Source organism: Chelonoidis abingdonii, chromosome 1 (genome assembly GCF_003597395.2).
Source record: "Chelonoidis abingdonii isolate Lonesome George chromosome 1, CheloAbing_2.0, whole genome shotgun sequence".
In the NCBI taxonomy this organism is placed as follows: Eukaryota; Metazoa; Chordata; order Testudines; family Testudinidae; genus Chelonoidis; species Chelonoidis abingdonii.
The window spans coordinates 260,638,186-260,653,976 of NC_133769.1; the positions used below are offsets into that span (position 1 = coordinate 260,638,186).

The following is a 15,791-nucleotide window of genomic DNA, read 5'->3' on the forward strand; positions in this document are numbered from 1 at the left end:
ACCTCTACTGCTAGAACAGGGCCTCACCCTCCCTGACTGAACTAACCTCGTTATCTCTAGCTTGCTTGCTAGCATATATATACCTGCCCCTGGATATTTCCACTACCTGCGTCTGACGAAGTGGGTATTCACCCACGAAAGCTCACGCTCCAAAACCTCTGTTAGTCTATAAGGTGCCACAGGATTCTCTGCTGCTTTCACAGATTCAGACTAACACGGCTACCCCTCTGATACAAGATATAACAAGTGAATGAGATGAGATAAACAAGTGAGCTAGAGGAGTGGGGGGACAAGAAATAGTTGCAGTCCAGAGCACTGGTGTGTGCAATTCTTAGCCTATTGGTACCAGTTCTCAAGTAGCAGCAGCAGCGATCACGCTGCATTGGCCAGCAAACATCCTTTTTCTGAAAAGGAGTTAACAGCAATATAACTTGTGTATGGACAGTGGACACCACTTAAAAAATTGACATTTGGCAATCTGTACTACCCTTTTCTTGGAACAGACAATAATTGTGGTATAGTGGGACAATGTAGTATCTACTGCAGATAGGTAACTACAGTAACTCCTCACTTAATGTTATAGTTATGTTCCTGAAAAATGTGACTTTAAGTGAAATGATGTTAAGCAAATCCAATTTCTCCATAAGAATTAATGTAAATAGTGGGGGTTAGGTTCCAGGGCAGCTTCCCCTACTCTGCAAGCACCAGAGGTGGGGGTTCAACCTTCAGCCCACCCACTCCACTCGTTCCCCCAAGCCCCCACCCTTGACCCTCATCTTCTCCCCCTTTACTTCACTCGCTGCATCCTGGATCCTCCCCTCTCTTTTCCCTTCCTTCTAAATGCCAAGCCAACTGATTGCTGCGCAGGGGAGGGAGAGGGGAGGCATGCTGAGTCCTCACTCCTTCACTGTCCCTTCTGCCCAGGGCAATCAGCTGGCTTGCTGCGTTCGTTCGGGAGGCAGGGGAGGGATGGGGAGCCTCCACGCTGAGTCCTTGCTCCTCCCCACTCCCTTCTGCCTCCAAAACGCTGCAAGCCAGCTGCTTGCCATGGGCAGGAGGTGGGGCGGGGGGGAAGGCGCTGATCCGCAGAGTCTGCCAGCATGCGGGATGCGCTGGAGGGAGGAGGCCATAGGGAGGCTGCTAGCTGTGGAGAAAGCAGGCAGCTAAATGACGTAAGAGTGGAGCATTGCAAAACTTTAAATGAGTATGTTCCCTATTTGATCAGCAACGTAACAACGAAACAACATTAAGCAGGACGACTTTAAGTGAAGAGTCACTGTACCTACCTACATTTCTAAAGTACCTGTCACTATATAGTCTATATGTATGGCCTTAATATCTACTGGCAAGTTATTTTTTTTTAATGGCAACCACGGTATCATTTCCACATGTCTAATTTTCAATAACTAGGATATCCCAGAGAGGCTGTGAACAGTTTGTTTATAGATGAAAGAATGGATGCATGCAAGAGAGTATGGACTGATCTTTAGCAGTGTGATTGGAAGCCATATAAATTACCTAGAATATTCTATGTGGGGAAATCCCAGGAATATTAAAAAAAAAAAAAAACTTTGCAAAATAGAAGCAAGATTAATTCCTTCAATATGGGATATAAGCTTTTCTGTGGGAGCCTAAAATTGTATGAATAGGAACATAGTCACCAATTGTATGAGGGACCTGTGAGGGGGAGAGCGAAGATGAATAGTATTAAGTTAGCAAATGAGCTCTGACCTATAAGATCTTTACCTGGAAATAGCAATCGCTAACAAAATGCCAAATGCCACATCTTTCAAAATCAGTCTGATGGTCTGATCTCTCTTCCAGGCATGGAAGTAAATACAAATCTTTCTCTGGTAAAGCTTCACTAAGCAATTATAAGTAAGTGAAATAAAGCTTTTTTATCATGCAATTAATGAATTTGCAGGCTTCAGTAGATGATGGCTGTATATGAAGGAAACTGTTATTGCACATGCCAAATATCAAACTTCTGTGTATTGAAACAGGAACAGTTTTGTTCCAAAGCATCAGAATATCTTAAATTCTCCAGAACTGTTTTCCTCTGTACAACGGGGACAGTAACACCTCATGAAATCTGCAATTTGGTCTTTAGCATACCTGGACCTTCTCAGATGAATGAAAGAAGTGATAATACGTATTGTTCCTAAGTTAGATATATCACTTCCTGATCATTTTTTCCCTGAGTTTATCTCACAGGTTCCAGGTTCTTTGGGGAGAGAGGGACAGGAACAGAAAGGGCTCGTCAGGCGATCTGGGGACCAGTTACTTACATTGTAGGACTGAAAGCAAACCCAGGAACATTGGTCAGTCACTTTTTATGGATATCTACTATAGGTGCATGGGGTAGCATGCCAAAAAAGTACCACCACACCATAGGGTCACCGTCATCTTATGATTGCACAAGATGTAATAGGTTCATCTTTAACAAGCTTAGCAAAAAAACGACTGTCTGCTCATTGTGAAATTTTCAAACACTCAGAATTTGGTCAAATCCAAACCAGTTCCTCCAGAGTAAATCCACATATGTACTATTTGTCCATGAGAACTATTTCCATGACAAACTGCAGTATTCAAAGCACAGCATTTTTGACTGTTGGGTAGTGAACACCAAAAGTTGCAAGAATTTCAAAGTAAGGAAAATATGCTTTCCTCATTTTCCCCTCAGTAAAAAAAATAAAACTGGCTGGATTATTTTTGCTCAAAGTAACTAAACAGAATTCACCTTTGGACAGAACCAACTGTGGAAAACTTGAGACGCCCAGAGGCTTAATGTGTCAGTCATGACTGATAATAGGATTTTGTCAGGGTAGGATTAATGAACTTTTAAAGCCTATGCCCTGGACCCCAGCTCCAGGAATCACATTATGATGACAGAATATCAGCTTTCTTTCTTTTCTTTTTTTCCCCCAAAAATAATGCCTAGCCCTCCTGCTTCCAAAGAAAATAAATTAAAAACATGAGCCACGTGTAACCAATGCAGTGAGGCCTGCCTGAGTAACCTGACAGCTTGGAACAATGTCTTAAGAGGTGTGAACTACCCCAGCCAGCTCATGTCCATCTAAACTGCACAAAAAACCCACAGCAGCAAGTCTCAAAGCCCAGTTTGACTGACTCAGGCTCACTGGGCTTGGGCTATAGGGAGCTCAGAATTGCAGATGCTCAGGCTTAGGCTGGAGCTGGGGCACTGAGACACACCGCCATTGCTGGGTTTCAGAGCCTAGCTTCCAGCCTGAGCATCTATACTACAATTTGTAGCCCTTCAGCCCAAGCCCCATGAGCCTCAGTCAGGTGATCCAGGCTAGCTGGAGCCATGCCATGAGTCTTTTATTGCAGTGTAGAGTGTGACTGATACTTGAACTGACATATGTGAGCTAGCTTTATTCTAGCTAGGTGGGGTCCTGGAATAGTGAAACTGGCAGCATAAGCTTCAGCACAGGCAAACCCCGCACATAATTACTCAGTCTTCTAGATAGATTCATACAGCTCATGCTGCCACAGCCTTGCTGATCCAAGACCTGCATTAGCTAGAGAAAAGCTTGCTCAAATATGTTTGCTTGAGATGCATTCGCAGCCAGTGCCTGCAGTCTAGAAGTACCCACTCTGTGATTTTAGCTCTAAGCCCCATTGCTCTGGGCGGGACCACCAATCAAAACAATCCTGATGCTCCTAAGGGGAGGGAGAGAGCCCTAGTCTCACTCCAGGGCGGGGGCAGAGGGGGAATGGAAGGAAGGGGGCTCCATATCCCTGCCTCTCTGGGAGACAGGCCCTCAACCACTATCACTTCAAGTGGGAGGAAAGGTCCTGGCCTAAAAGTGTAGCCCTGAATTGCCTTAATCTTACCCTAGTTTTAATGCCCAACAATTCAGCAGCCTGCTATAACTTTGTAGGATTGCACTTTGTCTCTGAAGCTGCAATGAGAAAGTTGCCAAGCCATTCTATGGTGCCTTAAAGAACAAAGGTCCAATACAGATAACTTCAAATCTCAGCTTCAATAATTTAAAAAACTGGTTCATAAAGAAACCATTATAGAATGACTTTTATAAAATGTTTTGGTCAAATTCATTTTTAGAATAATAATACTGACATAAGTGAAGTTACTCCAGGGATGAATTTGGTTCAATAATGAAAGAACTAGATTAGTATAAATGTTTTAGGGGAAAAATTAATTATCCCTTGACAGATTTTTTTACATACTAATCACAGAAGGACTTGCTAGCATCTCATGTTTCAAATACAGAATAATTTGCAAGCAGAAGGATCGCACAACAAATATTTCTGTTATTCCCTGTTAATTACAATTGGCTTAATTTAAGGAAATTCCACAGAATTAATGCTTTCTCATGAGTAAGGTACCCCCTTTAAAAACAGATTGTTTCTAGTAGGAAGCATAAACACTGTACAAGGCAAATAGTTACAGTATATATGATAAACTACCAATCACAAAACATTTTTGTTCTTTCTTTGTCCCCAGGCCGTCTCAACTCTACATTGTTCACTGCAAATGACATCAGATTCCTGTCTTTAGAGATCTACTGTATAACATCTTGCATAAAAAAGTTAATGTCTTCAACTGTGACTCTTTTAGCATGTTGGGTCATGCTGGAGCTGTTCCTTAAAGTAGAAACTGAATGTATGATAGTGAAAATTTGAAGAAAATAAATAGTGGCTAATGATCTATCAAGTAGTGAAGGGAAGCTAGAAGTGATGACCTGTAATTAGAGTCTGCACACTGAAAGGGCTCATTGTGTTTGACACCTGCTGGCTTTTGCAAACCTGAGTCCCGCTGCTGCTATCACTGAATGATTCTCCACTTGCTCTTACCTAGGCAGAGCTATAGCAGTGACAATCAAAGCAGCACTCCCTGCTCTGCTCCATTCCCAGAGATCAGGTAGATGGACAGCTCCAGCATTCAGTAAAATGCCTAGCAATGCTATAACTGCCAAAACGTCTCTGCCTCCAATCACAGAGAGGGCAGAAGAGAGCTACCAGGGTACAGTAGCAGAAAGCCTCCCTTTCCTCCCAGCAGCCAGGAACGAGAGGGTAGAGCCCTCTTTTTAGCAGCTGGGTGGGAATGGGGCAGAAAAGATGGAGTGCCCCAGCTTGTTCGCTCTCTGCCTCTTGCAGATAGATGGTTTGGGATTAACTAACTAGTTTATTAACATTCAGAGTCCATTCTACACTGTCTGCTCTGCTGATGTTTCCATCGGGGAAGTGCACATCAGGCAGCACATGCCCATACGCAGTTCTGTGCCGTTTTCCCTTGGGAGAAAGACTCATTCATGGATACTTAAAGTGACATGAATGTAAGTGACAAGTGGCAGGACATTAAGCAGGGCTGAGAGTGTTCTCTGAATGTAAATAATCATTGCCCCTTATGCAATTAAGTTTAAAAAACAAATTAAAAACACACAAACCATTACTCCTGTGTGAAACTGCTTTTCCTAGTGCACTTTTAAAATCATACACAATGTAAAATATGCTGAGAAGACACCAAATTACATTTGAAATCCCCGGAGTTATGTGAATGAATACCTTACAATCCATGAATTTTGATATGATCACAATAGGGCAAAGTGAGAGCTATGCCTGGCCAGCCTCCGCAGTTGTGGGGCACTTCTTGCTTCCTGAGGGACATTAACAAACTTGTTCTGCGATCACCCAGCCCAGGGCCATTCAGAGGATTCAGGGGGCCTGGGGAAAAGCGGGGGAGCTATGGTGCTTGTACTCACTCAGCAGCGGTTCAGGCCTTCGGCGGCATTTCAGTCGAAATGCGGCTGAAGACCCAGAGCGACTGAAGGGCCCCCTGCCGCCGAAATGCTGCCAAAGATCCCTACTGCTGCCGGGCCAGGGCTTGTGGGGCACTTTGGTGGCAGGGGGCCCTTCAGTCGCACCGGGTCTTCGGCAGCACTGAAGGGCCCCCTGCTGCTGAAATGCTGGCTGAAGACCCGGACCGCAACAGGGTCAGGGCCAGGGCTCGTGGGGCCCCTGCAGGGCCCAGGACCTGGGGCAAATTGACCCACTTGCCCCCCTCCCCCCGGGCAGCCCTGACCCAGCCCTATGGATTCTGCCCACCACAGCACTACTGCTATAAACACTGCAGTGGGGGTGCCAGGGAGTGATGCTGGGGAAGTGGTGTCTTCTGATAACTCTGAATAATAGGGTCGAAAAGGCTCTCTCTACCTGACTGATAGCCAGTGTTTTAGTAGCTTCCTGTATCAGGGCCTATTTTAACTGATGGCCTTGGAAATTACATAAGATGATGAGATTTTCATAGAATCATAGAATACAGGTTGGAAGGGACCTCAGGAGGTCATCTCGTCCAACCCCCTGCTCAAAGCAGGACCAATCCCCAGACAGATTTTTGCCCCAGATTCCTAAGTGGCCCCCTCAAGGATTGAACTCACAACCCTGGGTTTAGCAGGCCAATGCTCTTTTGCTAGGGATGCTGTAGATTCTTAACTTGCTTCAGTAAATACTTCAAAACATGTTTTTCTCTTACGTAGCTTTTAAAATACTTACTATCTTAGAAGGACCTTTACACTTGTCAGCCTTGAATCAGAAAATGAAACTTGTTGGAAGCAGATTTCTAACAGCCAAGGATTACTATAATTACATCCCTATTAACATGCACATTAGTTTGCTATTTTCTTTCTATGTGCAATCAATCAACATTTCCCTTACCTTTATGTTTTTTTAAATTTTGAAGAATGTTTTCCATGACTGAAGAGTTCATACTCTCACTAACTGTTAAAGGCACCTGTGTTTCTATACAACAAGGGAGGGGGGGAAATGTTTATTTTAAAAATGTTTTTACTTCTATAAACTCAAAGTATTGCATTGACAAGTTGCAGTGCTGATATAGTTCATTGCTTTACATGCAACTCAGGGAATTGCTGTGTTCTCAACCTAATCCATAACAAATGAGCCTTTCAAGCTATTAATAAATCAGGCCCAGGAATATTTTATTTCCTTTCTTTTATTCTTTGGTTTTTTGTATTTTCAAATTTTTTTTTACTAGTGAATCTTTGTTCTGTATTCTCAGGGTCAACTCCTAAAGTCTTTACTCAGGCAAAATATCCATTAAAGCAACATTCTCTACTCAGTATTTATTGTCTGTTTTCAGTGTCTTTCCTCATGACGAAATAATATTTATTCAAGAAAGGCTACTCTGAGCAGAGCATGGTTATACTATACTTTTCAATGTCACAAATGTGTACAAGGAGGTGATTTTTTTCTAGTGCTGGAAAAGGTACTTGAAAAAGAAAAGCATTTATCCATTTTTCTACTGCAATGACTTCTCAAATCCAATTCTAAAAGCACAAATAATAGCAGGATCGATAGGCCAGTAAACTCAATGGCAGCAGGGCATGGTGCCTCCTCCATCACTGAACTGAACATGGCATACCAGCTGATGACTGGTTGTTCAGTGGTCTACACAATGCTTGCTGTACCTCTTTCCAGAGGAAGTGTGAGAACTGCTGAAAGAGGCATCAGTTTCTTCAGGCACTCCCCTGACTACCACTGCTCTCCCTTCCCTAACAGGAGGTTTCACCTCCTAGCACCTTCCTATTTGTTTAATTGCTTGGGCTACTAAATAGGGTGCTGCATGCATCTGCACTCTTTGCATGCCCCTAGCACCAGGTCTAGGTCTAAGTGAAATGTACTTGTGATTTAAGTTCAGCCGCAGCAGGATTTTTACGTGTGTACATACTATAGCCACCAATATGTTTGGTACAGCATTTGAGGGAGCTTTTTTACAGCAGGATATTTTTTTTAATTACATTATGTACATAGTTTAGGGGTAATAAATTAGCCCCTGATCATGCAATCACTTATTTACCTGCTTAACTTTAAGCACATTAATAAGTCCCATTGATTTTATCTATTGAAATCATTACTAAAATCAATGGAACTGTTCATGTGCTTGAGCTTAAGCAGGTACATAAGCAATTGCAGGATCAGGGCCTTTATTTGTAAATTCTTAAAAGAATAGATGGCTATTTGTTCTGCATGCCTTTTTCTCTCTGTTCAAGAAATGTAAACGTAGTTACATTTCTTATCTGGTAATGTTTGCCTCTCCCCTCCTGGCTATTGGAGGCATTCAGCACACAATTTCATAGTTTATGGATTTTAATAATGTTATTTATTAATAATTTTAATAATGTTATTCACCAGTACCTCTGACACTGTGTGAAGTTTATATAGCAACTATCTGTAGTCCAAGTTAAAACTGAACTAAAAATAGAGGCCTTGTACCAGATCTGCAGCTGATGTAAATTGACAATGACTTCAGTGGCACTTCACCAATTTACATCAGTGAAGGATTTGATACTCTCTGTGTCCACTATGTTAACGTGTGTTCATCCATATTTCTAATATAACAATGTTATGTTTACAAAATATAAATATCAATGGAGAGTGAAATATACATACTATATTCTTTCTGTAAGTCCTGTAATACATTCTTCAGCATTCTCACTGACACTTGAGATTGGTTTCCTTTTACACCTTGGAAATTATATGTTTGAACACCTATAAAAAATATTAAGTTACTAGAAAGTGATTGAATCTTATATTTAAAAAGTTATACCATAAATATTTAGATTTACCCATGTGATCTTCCAGCGTCTGTAAAATACGGTTCAACTGACGAAATAGATAAGTAGCAGACTCAGGCAGATCTGCAAACAAACATATGAAAACACTTGTGGTCAATTCCTCCATACTTTAATTGTAATGAACAGTATTTTTGTCAATCAAAAATGAGGATGAAAATATCTTTTGGAATGATTTAATTATGTAGCTAGTAAAGTGGGAGGTGCTATACAATAAGTAGATGCAAATGGATTTTAGGGCTTCTGCGAGAACACTCTGTGATAACAGAACTAAAAATGTAAATGGCTTCACCAATGCAATGGCTCAGTGGAAGAACATACTGTAGACAGAAATAAAAACAGGCTTGTTAGATTGGCAGCTTACAATGATGGAAGAACAAGCCACACTGGAGTGTCAGAGACACTCTGGTGCTGGCAGTCAGGATTTCTCAGTGCTAAGCATTCGGGCAGAACACTTTTCTATTTAGTTTTGACAGTAATAGAACCACTAGTTGCCAGTAGCTCATAGGAAAGAAAATAAACCAGAATTTAAAAAGCATTGGTCATAATTTCTAGTGAGTCCAATTACCCTCATATTCCTTTCTTGGAGAGCTCAGTCAAAAGCTGGATTGTTCCTTATTAGAATATAAATATGTAAAATATATGGGGAACATGTTTAGGCTAAGATTTTCAAGGCTGTCCATTGGAACTGGATGCCCATTAGGTTGGGATTTGGCATCCTGAAGGAAGTGTTGTTACATCCACTACTATTGTAAAAATTGGATGAAAAATTAAACTTGCCTGTCATATCCCCTTCTCATTAAAAGGCCTCTAAAATGCATGAAAGAAAAGAAAAAAAAAGGGAGGGGGGTGGAGCACAAGATGATAAAAACAATAAATTGCACTTCAATTGTACAAACATCCATTGGCCTGTGAAAGGTAAAACTGCCATTTAATCTTTAATTCAGCCTACGGTACCTCTGTACATATGGTAGGCAGCTTCCTAGAATAAACACAATGATGTTAGATAGGGCTTAACGTTAGATTTCCTGGGTTACACTGGTATAACTTACAAACTTATCTTTACTTTTAACACCATGTACACTAATTGGATAATATATTGAGGTTGTTTCCTGATTGAAGTAATAGAGCAATCCTAAACTAAATAAATGCCAAATGCAAATAAACTCTTCCCTGATTGATTGACACTTTTGATGCTGATGTCTCCGGAAAAGTAAGCTATATTAGCAATTTGCCTTTGTCTGCTACCACTGAGGTGATGGTAGAAGCATCTCTATATTGCTATATATTTCACCACTGATCTCAGAAACAGGCTTCTCAGTCAACTATGGTTACAGAGCAACAATGGAAGGAGGTAGTTCTGGAGGCAAAATTCCTTCCAATGAATGGGAAAATTACTCTTCTTCATAACCAAATACAACAACATACCAGTATTTAAGAGAAACAAAAAGGGAGGTTTTAGAAGAACGGCTTCCAAATCTCTATCCTACACCCACTGTGGCAGCCCAGAAGATAGGTACTCTACGCAAATTGTAGTAATAGCTTTGTCACAAAAATTCCTTGTGTGACTTAATCATATCTCTACAAAATTCCCAGAACAAACTTTAAGCTGCAATTAAGCCTGAAAAAACATTTGTAGCTACAGGGGAAAATGCCATAAAAAGGAACATATGGGCTTTATGAATGAGATCCCCTTCTCTGTCACCTCTGCAAAGTTTTATAATTTTGTGTCAAGTACAAGAAGTTTTTAATAGGCTTTCTGTAGCAGACTGATGATTAACTGAAAGTAGAACCAATTTTCACAGTTTCTATGGTGGGAAATATTCAGGGATGGAAAATGTTAAATAGTCAAGCTCTTCATGATACAATGTTTCTGAAGGGGGAAAACACATACAATTTTTTTAAAATATCTTTTTCCTAACCTGTTGGTTTGCTCTCTGTTGGATAAGTTTCTTCAGAAAATGCTGAATGACTACTTGTTTTTTTCATACTATTGGTGGTCAAATCTGTAAATGTACAATGTTTAACATTAAATTTTCTAAAACTGATTTGGTGAAAATGAAAATCAGTGCTTTCATTTAGTTAATGTATTGGCTTTACATCAATAAAAAAACATTTGCTGGGTGAAAAGCATTTTGATTATCCAGGGATTAGACTTTTCAACAGGAAAATTCTGGTCATTCCCCTGTCCCCAAATCACATGGTCTACTATTGGAGTACTATCCTACTCAGAAAAGTGGAAAAACAGAGACAGAGTAAATTTCATTCACAATTGTTAATTCCAATGTATCAATCTACATCCTCAGCTGGTATAAACTGATGTGGCGCATCGGTTCCATTTTCAAAGACTTTACATGTGCCCTTTGCAACAAGAATTCCAAAGCAGAATCAGATCTTCAGTGGCATCAACTGGAATTGAAGGGACTGAACACCTTCCAAGTTTTGGACCTAGCCAAGGAGATCAGCCTCCGCCAATAAGCAATACTGAAGGACGCACTGAGCAGCAGCAAGTGCATGTGGTCCATACGCAAAGATTTGAGATTGTATAAAACTTCAGTTTTTACTGCTGTTGCTCCTATCCATTGCTTGCTCACCTCAATCAAGCAGCTCTCCAACTACCAGTTGAGATTTATTAAATTAGGAATTCAAGAGCTAAGAGATAAATTGAAGGAGGGGAGGTTTCAAAAGAGTGAAACATCCTTCTTGAAAGCTATGTTTCCTTCCTTCATAATTCTTCCTGCATCCCTCCCTTCATCATCATTATTATTATTTTAGGCAGGGCTGATACCACTGCTTATTATTAAGGTTGCCTGACACTTCCTATTATTAGCTCCTATTTTAGTTGCTGATAACTTTGTGATACTTTAATTATTTGGGCTGATTATTTCTTTGTTTGTTTGTTTTTAGGTTTCAGCCAAAATTGTTCAGCCATTTCAGAGAACAATGTAAAAAAATTCTTGAGATTTTTTCTTTGAAATGCTGTATTACCCCCATATTTTGGAGTAGAGACTTGAAATCTGGCAGTGGGATGGCCTGTGTGTCAGGAATGTGCCTTTTGCTATCCCTGGGAAAATCCCCCCAAGTCTAATCACATCATAAGTCTTTGATAAACTGCAGTTTGCACACGCTCAGTAGAGACTTATATTTTAGCAGCTAAAATCTCTGAAGATTCAGTCTTCATTGACTATGCTTATGCCTCTCACAGCTCCTAGTGCTGATCAGATTGTGCATCTGCCATCCACACAGAGCAATTTAGCATGTGGCAGCCCAGAGCTATGAGGGCTCAGAAGGACTCTCTCTGTAATTGCTGCTCCCAGTGGATCCCTGGGCTGGGGCTGGGCACTGGAACAGAGAGCAGGTAGACTGTCTCTCCTGTGCTGTCGAATACCCCACTGAACAGGCAACCCTTATTTTGGCATTTCCTATCTTTGCGTGCTTGACTTTACAGCTTTCATAATGTTTTTAATATAGTTGATAGTAGAAGATGCTGCCAATAGAGAACTGCTTTCTTTAGACCGACCCCCCAGTTAAAGGCCTCACTTTCATGATATCTCCATCATATTGCTTATATGGGAAAATCTGTTTTACAAATCTAGACCTTGTGGCTAATTTTACCCTTACCAAGTGTAACATTTTCTACTTACCAGTAAAAGGCACTTGATTTTGTACACTGTACAAGCTATTCAGAGTAAAATTATTTATTAGCACTGGAAAATCTTGTGCATTACTTGTTATATGAACTTTTTTTAACTTTACCTAATTCTGAAACAAAACTGAAAGATTAAAAAAATACTATTTGGATTTATGTTCCTTTGTGGGAGAAATTTTACTTGATATTATAAAGTTACAAAATAAACACCATACACTGCCACTAATCCAAACTCAAAAACTACAGTTGGAATCAAGATACAAGATACTGTTATGAGCCTATGTATTCTATAATTCTACAGATATATGCTGTAGAATTCATACTCCAGAACTGTGCTTCAGCATTCAATCTTATATTAAAAAGAAGAAAGTTTCTAGCATTTACAGTTGTAAAGAAAACCTTCCAAACATGAGGCAAGCATAAATGGTTGCAGCTCTATATCCTTGATTCTGCAGACAGCCTGAAATAGCAGCTCTGGAAAGTCTGAACAACTCTTATTCATCTGAATGGGGTGTTAACTCTGAAACATGATGGCAATTAAATATCAATACTAGCTATTAAAAGGGCTCTACCAAATTCATAGTCCATTTTAGTCAATTTCACCACCAGGGAGTTTTAAAATTAATCAATTTCACATTCAGATATTTACATCTACCAAAACCTCCAGTTTCCTCTGACAACGTGTACATTGCAGTTGTGGTTTAAATTCAGTGTGCTGCAGAATTTTCCTGCATTACAAATTTAGGGACAGAGGCCCAGATCCTCAAAGGTATTTGGGTGCATTGATTTTGATAGAAATTAGGTGAGTGTGGCACCTAAAGATCTTTGAAGATCTGGACCAGAGTACATAGAATTTAATATCAAATTTAATAACGTGCAATGTTACACTGATTGTGTTATGTATGCAGTGCTGTCGTACATGGCTAACATGTACGACAGCATTGCAGTAACATAATACTAATACTGTTGTAGCCATGTTAGTTTCCCAGACCCTAAGAAGAGCTCTGTGTAGCTCGAAAGATTGTCTATCCCACCAAGAGAAGTTGGTCCAATAAAAGATATTACCTCAACCACCTTGTCTCACTGATTGGACTACTCATTTTCAAATTTAACTTAGTAAAAGCTTCAAATTTTAAATGTATCTGAAGTTGATCTCCAGTATGCTGCACAGGTGATTTGCTGAATCATCAAACTTTTCATGGAGTACACATGTCCTTGGGTATTATTGTTTGTATTGAATATTTTTATTGCAGTAGCAACTAGAAGACCCAGTCAAAGCTTACTACTCCCTTTGTGCTAGTTCTCTTCACATACATAATGCAAAGATAGTCCCTGACCTAAAGAATTTACAATCTAAATACTTCACTGAGAACCACTTGCATTCAGTGATCATTTACTCATGAGTAGTCCCATTAAAATCAGTGAGACTGTACATCTGAGTAATTACTCACCAATGTGAGTAAGGAGTTTACAATCTGTCTTTAAATATTATTATGGTAAAAATCATTTTATTTTGCAACAATGTAGCTTTTCACAGAGAATTAATGTTTTATTGAAAAGAGAAAAGAATTTCATACCTGCTATAAGAAGTTTTTTCCTGTTGCTACCTGTGGAGTTTCTTTCCATATTTCCAGCCTCAATTTTTGCAAGACTTTTTTCTCTTACTTTTGTATTATTCTGTATTTTCTTATCCAGTGAACTGTTTACTGTCACTTGCAAAACATCATCTTGTACTACTACTGAATTTATTTTATTTTGTTGGTCAATAATATTGCTGGCGACAATATGCACCTCAGGATTCGCTCTTGAATTTTTTAAATTGTAAATATCAATCTGAGTTTGGCTTGAATTATCATTGGAATGGAATCTTATAGTAATATTAGTTCTTGTTAATCTGTCTTTGTTATTACCAGTATTTTTATCTTGCTCCAAATCAGGAAACAACATCCTTTTCTTTTTACCCTCTTCTTTTTTTTCATTATCCACTTTCTTATATTTTGTCTGAGTGTCCAAAAGTATATTTGGGAAAATCTTCTGCAGCTTGTTAATAATCAGCATTGAAGAACTGTTAGAAACCTGAGCTGCTTCTGTTGTCACACTGTTAGAAGATAGCATCTCTTGCACATCAGTGTGCACTCCACTTGGTAATAACTGTGTTTTTACAGATGGCCCTGAAACTATATAATTGCACATATTAAAATCATAATTCTGTATGTGCACACAATACGTGTGAAATTCAGATGGTTAGCACAAAGCCTGTGCACTATTTAAGTTTCACTTATGCTCAATTTTTTAAAGTTGAAATGGGATGTAAGTAATGCACAGACTTTGTGCTGGCCCTCTGCACAGGGATGAATTATATCCTAAGAGGATAGATAAGAAATTTAAAAACTGGGAATACTTGCCTTTTACGTCTGTCATATTCATGGGTGTGCTTAACACTTCATCTTGTTTTTCTGAAAGTTTATGTTCATGCATCATATGCTTCTGGTGCAGAACTTGGATCCGATGATCTAAAATAAAATAGGTGAATGACTACTTGTGAAAAGGAAAAAAAAAAGGCTAATATCTACAGTATTTTAAACTGTTTTGAAAGTGTCAAATACTATAGTAAATTGTAAATGAGAATTACTGACCATAAAATATTGCTTCTAATTTTTAACAATGAAATATGTTTCTAATCCAGGAGAGAAGAAAAATAACCCCAAAACTTTTATATACAAGGATTTAATAAGAAAAACATTGTAGATGGGAGGAAGGTGTGGATTATCAAGGACTTTAAAGAAACTGAGAAGGTGAGAATAAAATCCTTACGTCAAGCATAACCTCATCAAAATGAAATGTAAACTGAGGTGAAAAACTAACGTATGTCATTAACCAGGTACTAGTTTTCTGCATTTATTGCCTCTATAGAACTGAACTCTTGGAGCTGTGCACCACACACACAGAATTCGCACACATTCCCCCAGATGTATAATCACATTGAGACTCCCTAACTCTGGCACTGCACTTACAATCTCCCTAAAACCATCCCATTACCTCCCTCCTGGAATCACAACCCCGAGGTTGAGTAACACTGATCTAGATGAGTTGATGTACTGCCTGGAAGACCTCTGCGTACCCCTGGTTGAGAACAACTGATTTAGAGTGTCAATTATACGACAATGTTATACTTCCAGCCCCAGACTGAGTACTAGACAGTAAACAGCTAAAAAGCACTTCTCAGGAGAAGAAGGAGAGCCAGTTGTCAGTGAGCTCTGATAGGGAGACACGCTGACAAGACTTGTCTACATTTACAATGCTGCACTGGTACAGCTGCATGGCTCTAGTACTTAGTGAAGACACTACCTACGTCCTGACAGTAGGCAGCTATGTGGATGGGAGAAGCCCTATGCCAGGGGTTAGGTCGGTATAACTATGTTGCTCAGGGGATTTTCCACATCCCTGGCTGACATAGTTATATAGATGTAAGTTTGTAGTGTAGACCAGAGCACAGGCTCTGTAGCAGT

At 39.7% G+C, this 15,791-nt stretch overlaps 1 protein-coding gene across 1 annotated transcript in view; it reads right to left on the reverse strand.

Annotated features, from left to right (window-relative positions):
* LOC116831668 (uncharacterized) overlaps nucleotides 1–14,428 on the reverse strand; it is a 23,949-nt gene extending 9,521 nt beyond the window's left edge. The window contains exons 1-5 of the mRNA XM_032791839.2: nucleotides 13,860–14,428; nucleotides 10,556–10,639; nucleotides 8,628–8,699; nucleotides 8,452–8,550; nucleotides 6,700–6,783 (exon numbers count right to left, since the gene is read on the reverse strand). Of these exons, the coding sequence (XP_032647730.1) occupies nucleotides 6,700–6,783; nucleotides 8,452–8,550; nucleotides 8,628–8,699; nucleotides 10,556–10,639; nucleotides 13,860–14,397 (877 nt within the window). The 5' untranslated portion in view covers nucleotides 14,398–14,428. The remainder of the gene's footprint in view (nucleotides 1–6,699; nucleotides 6,784–8,451; nucleotides 8,551–8,627; nucleotides 8,700–10,555; nucleotides 10,640–13,859) is intronic.
* Between the last annotated feature and the right edge of the window lie 1,363 nt (nucleotides 14,429–15,791).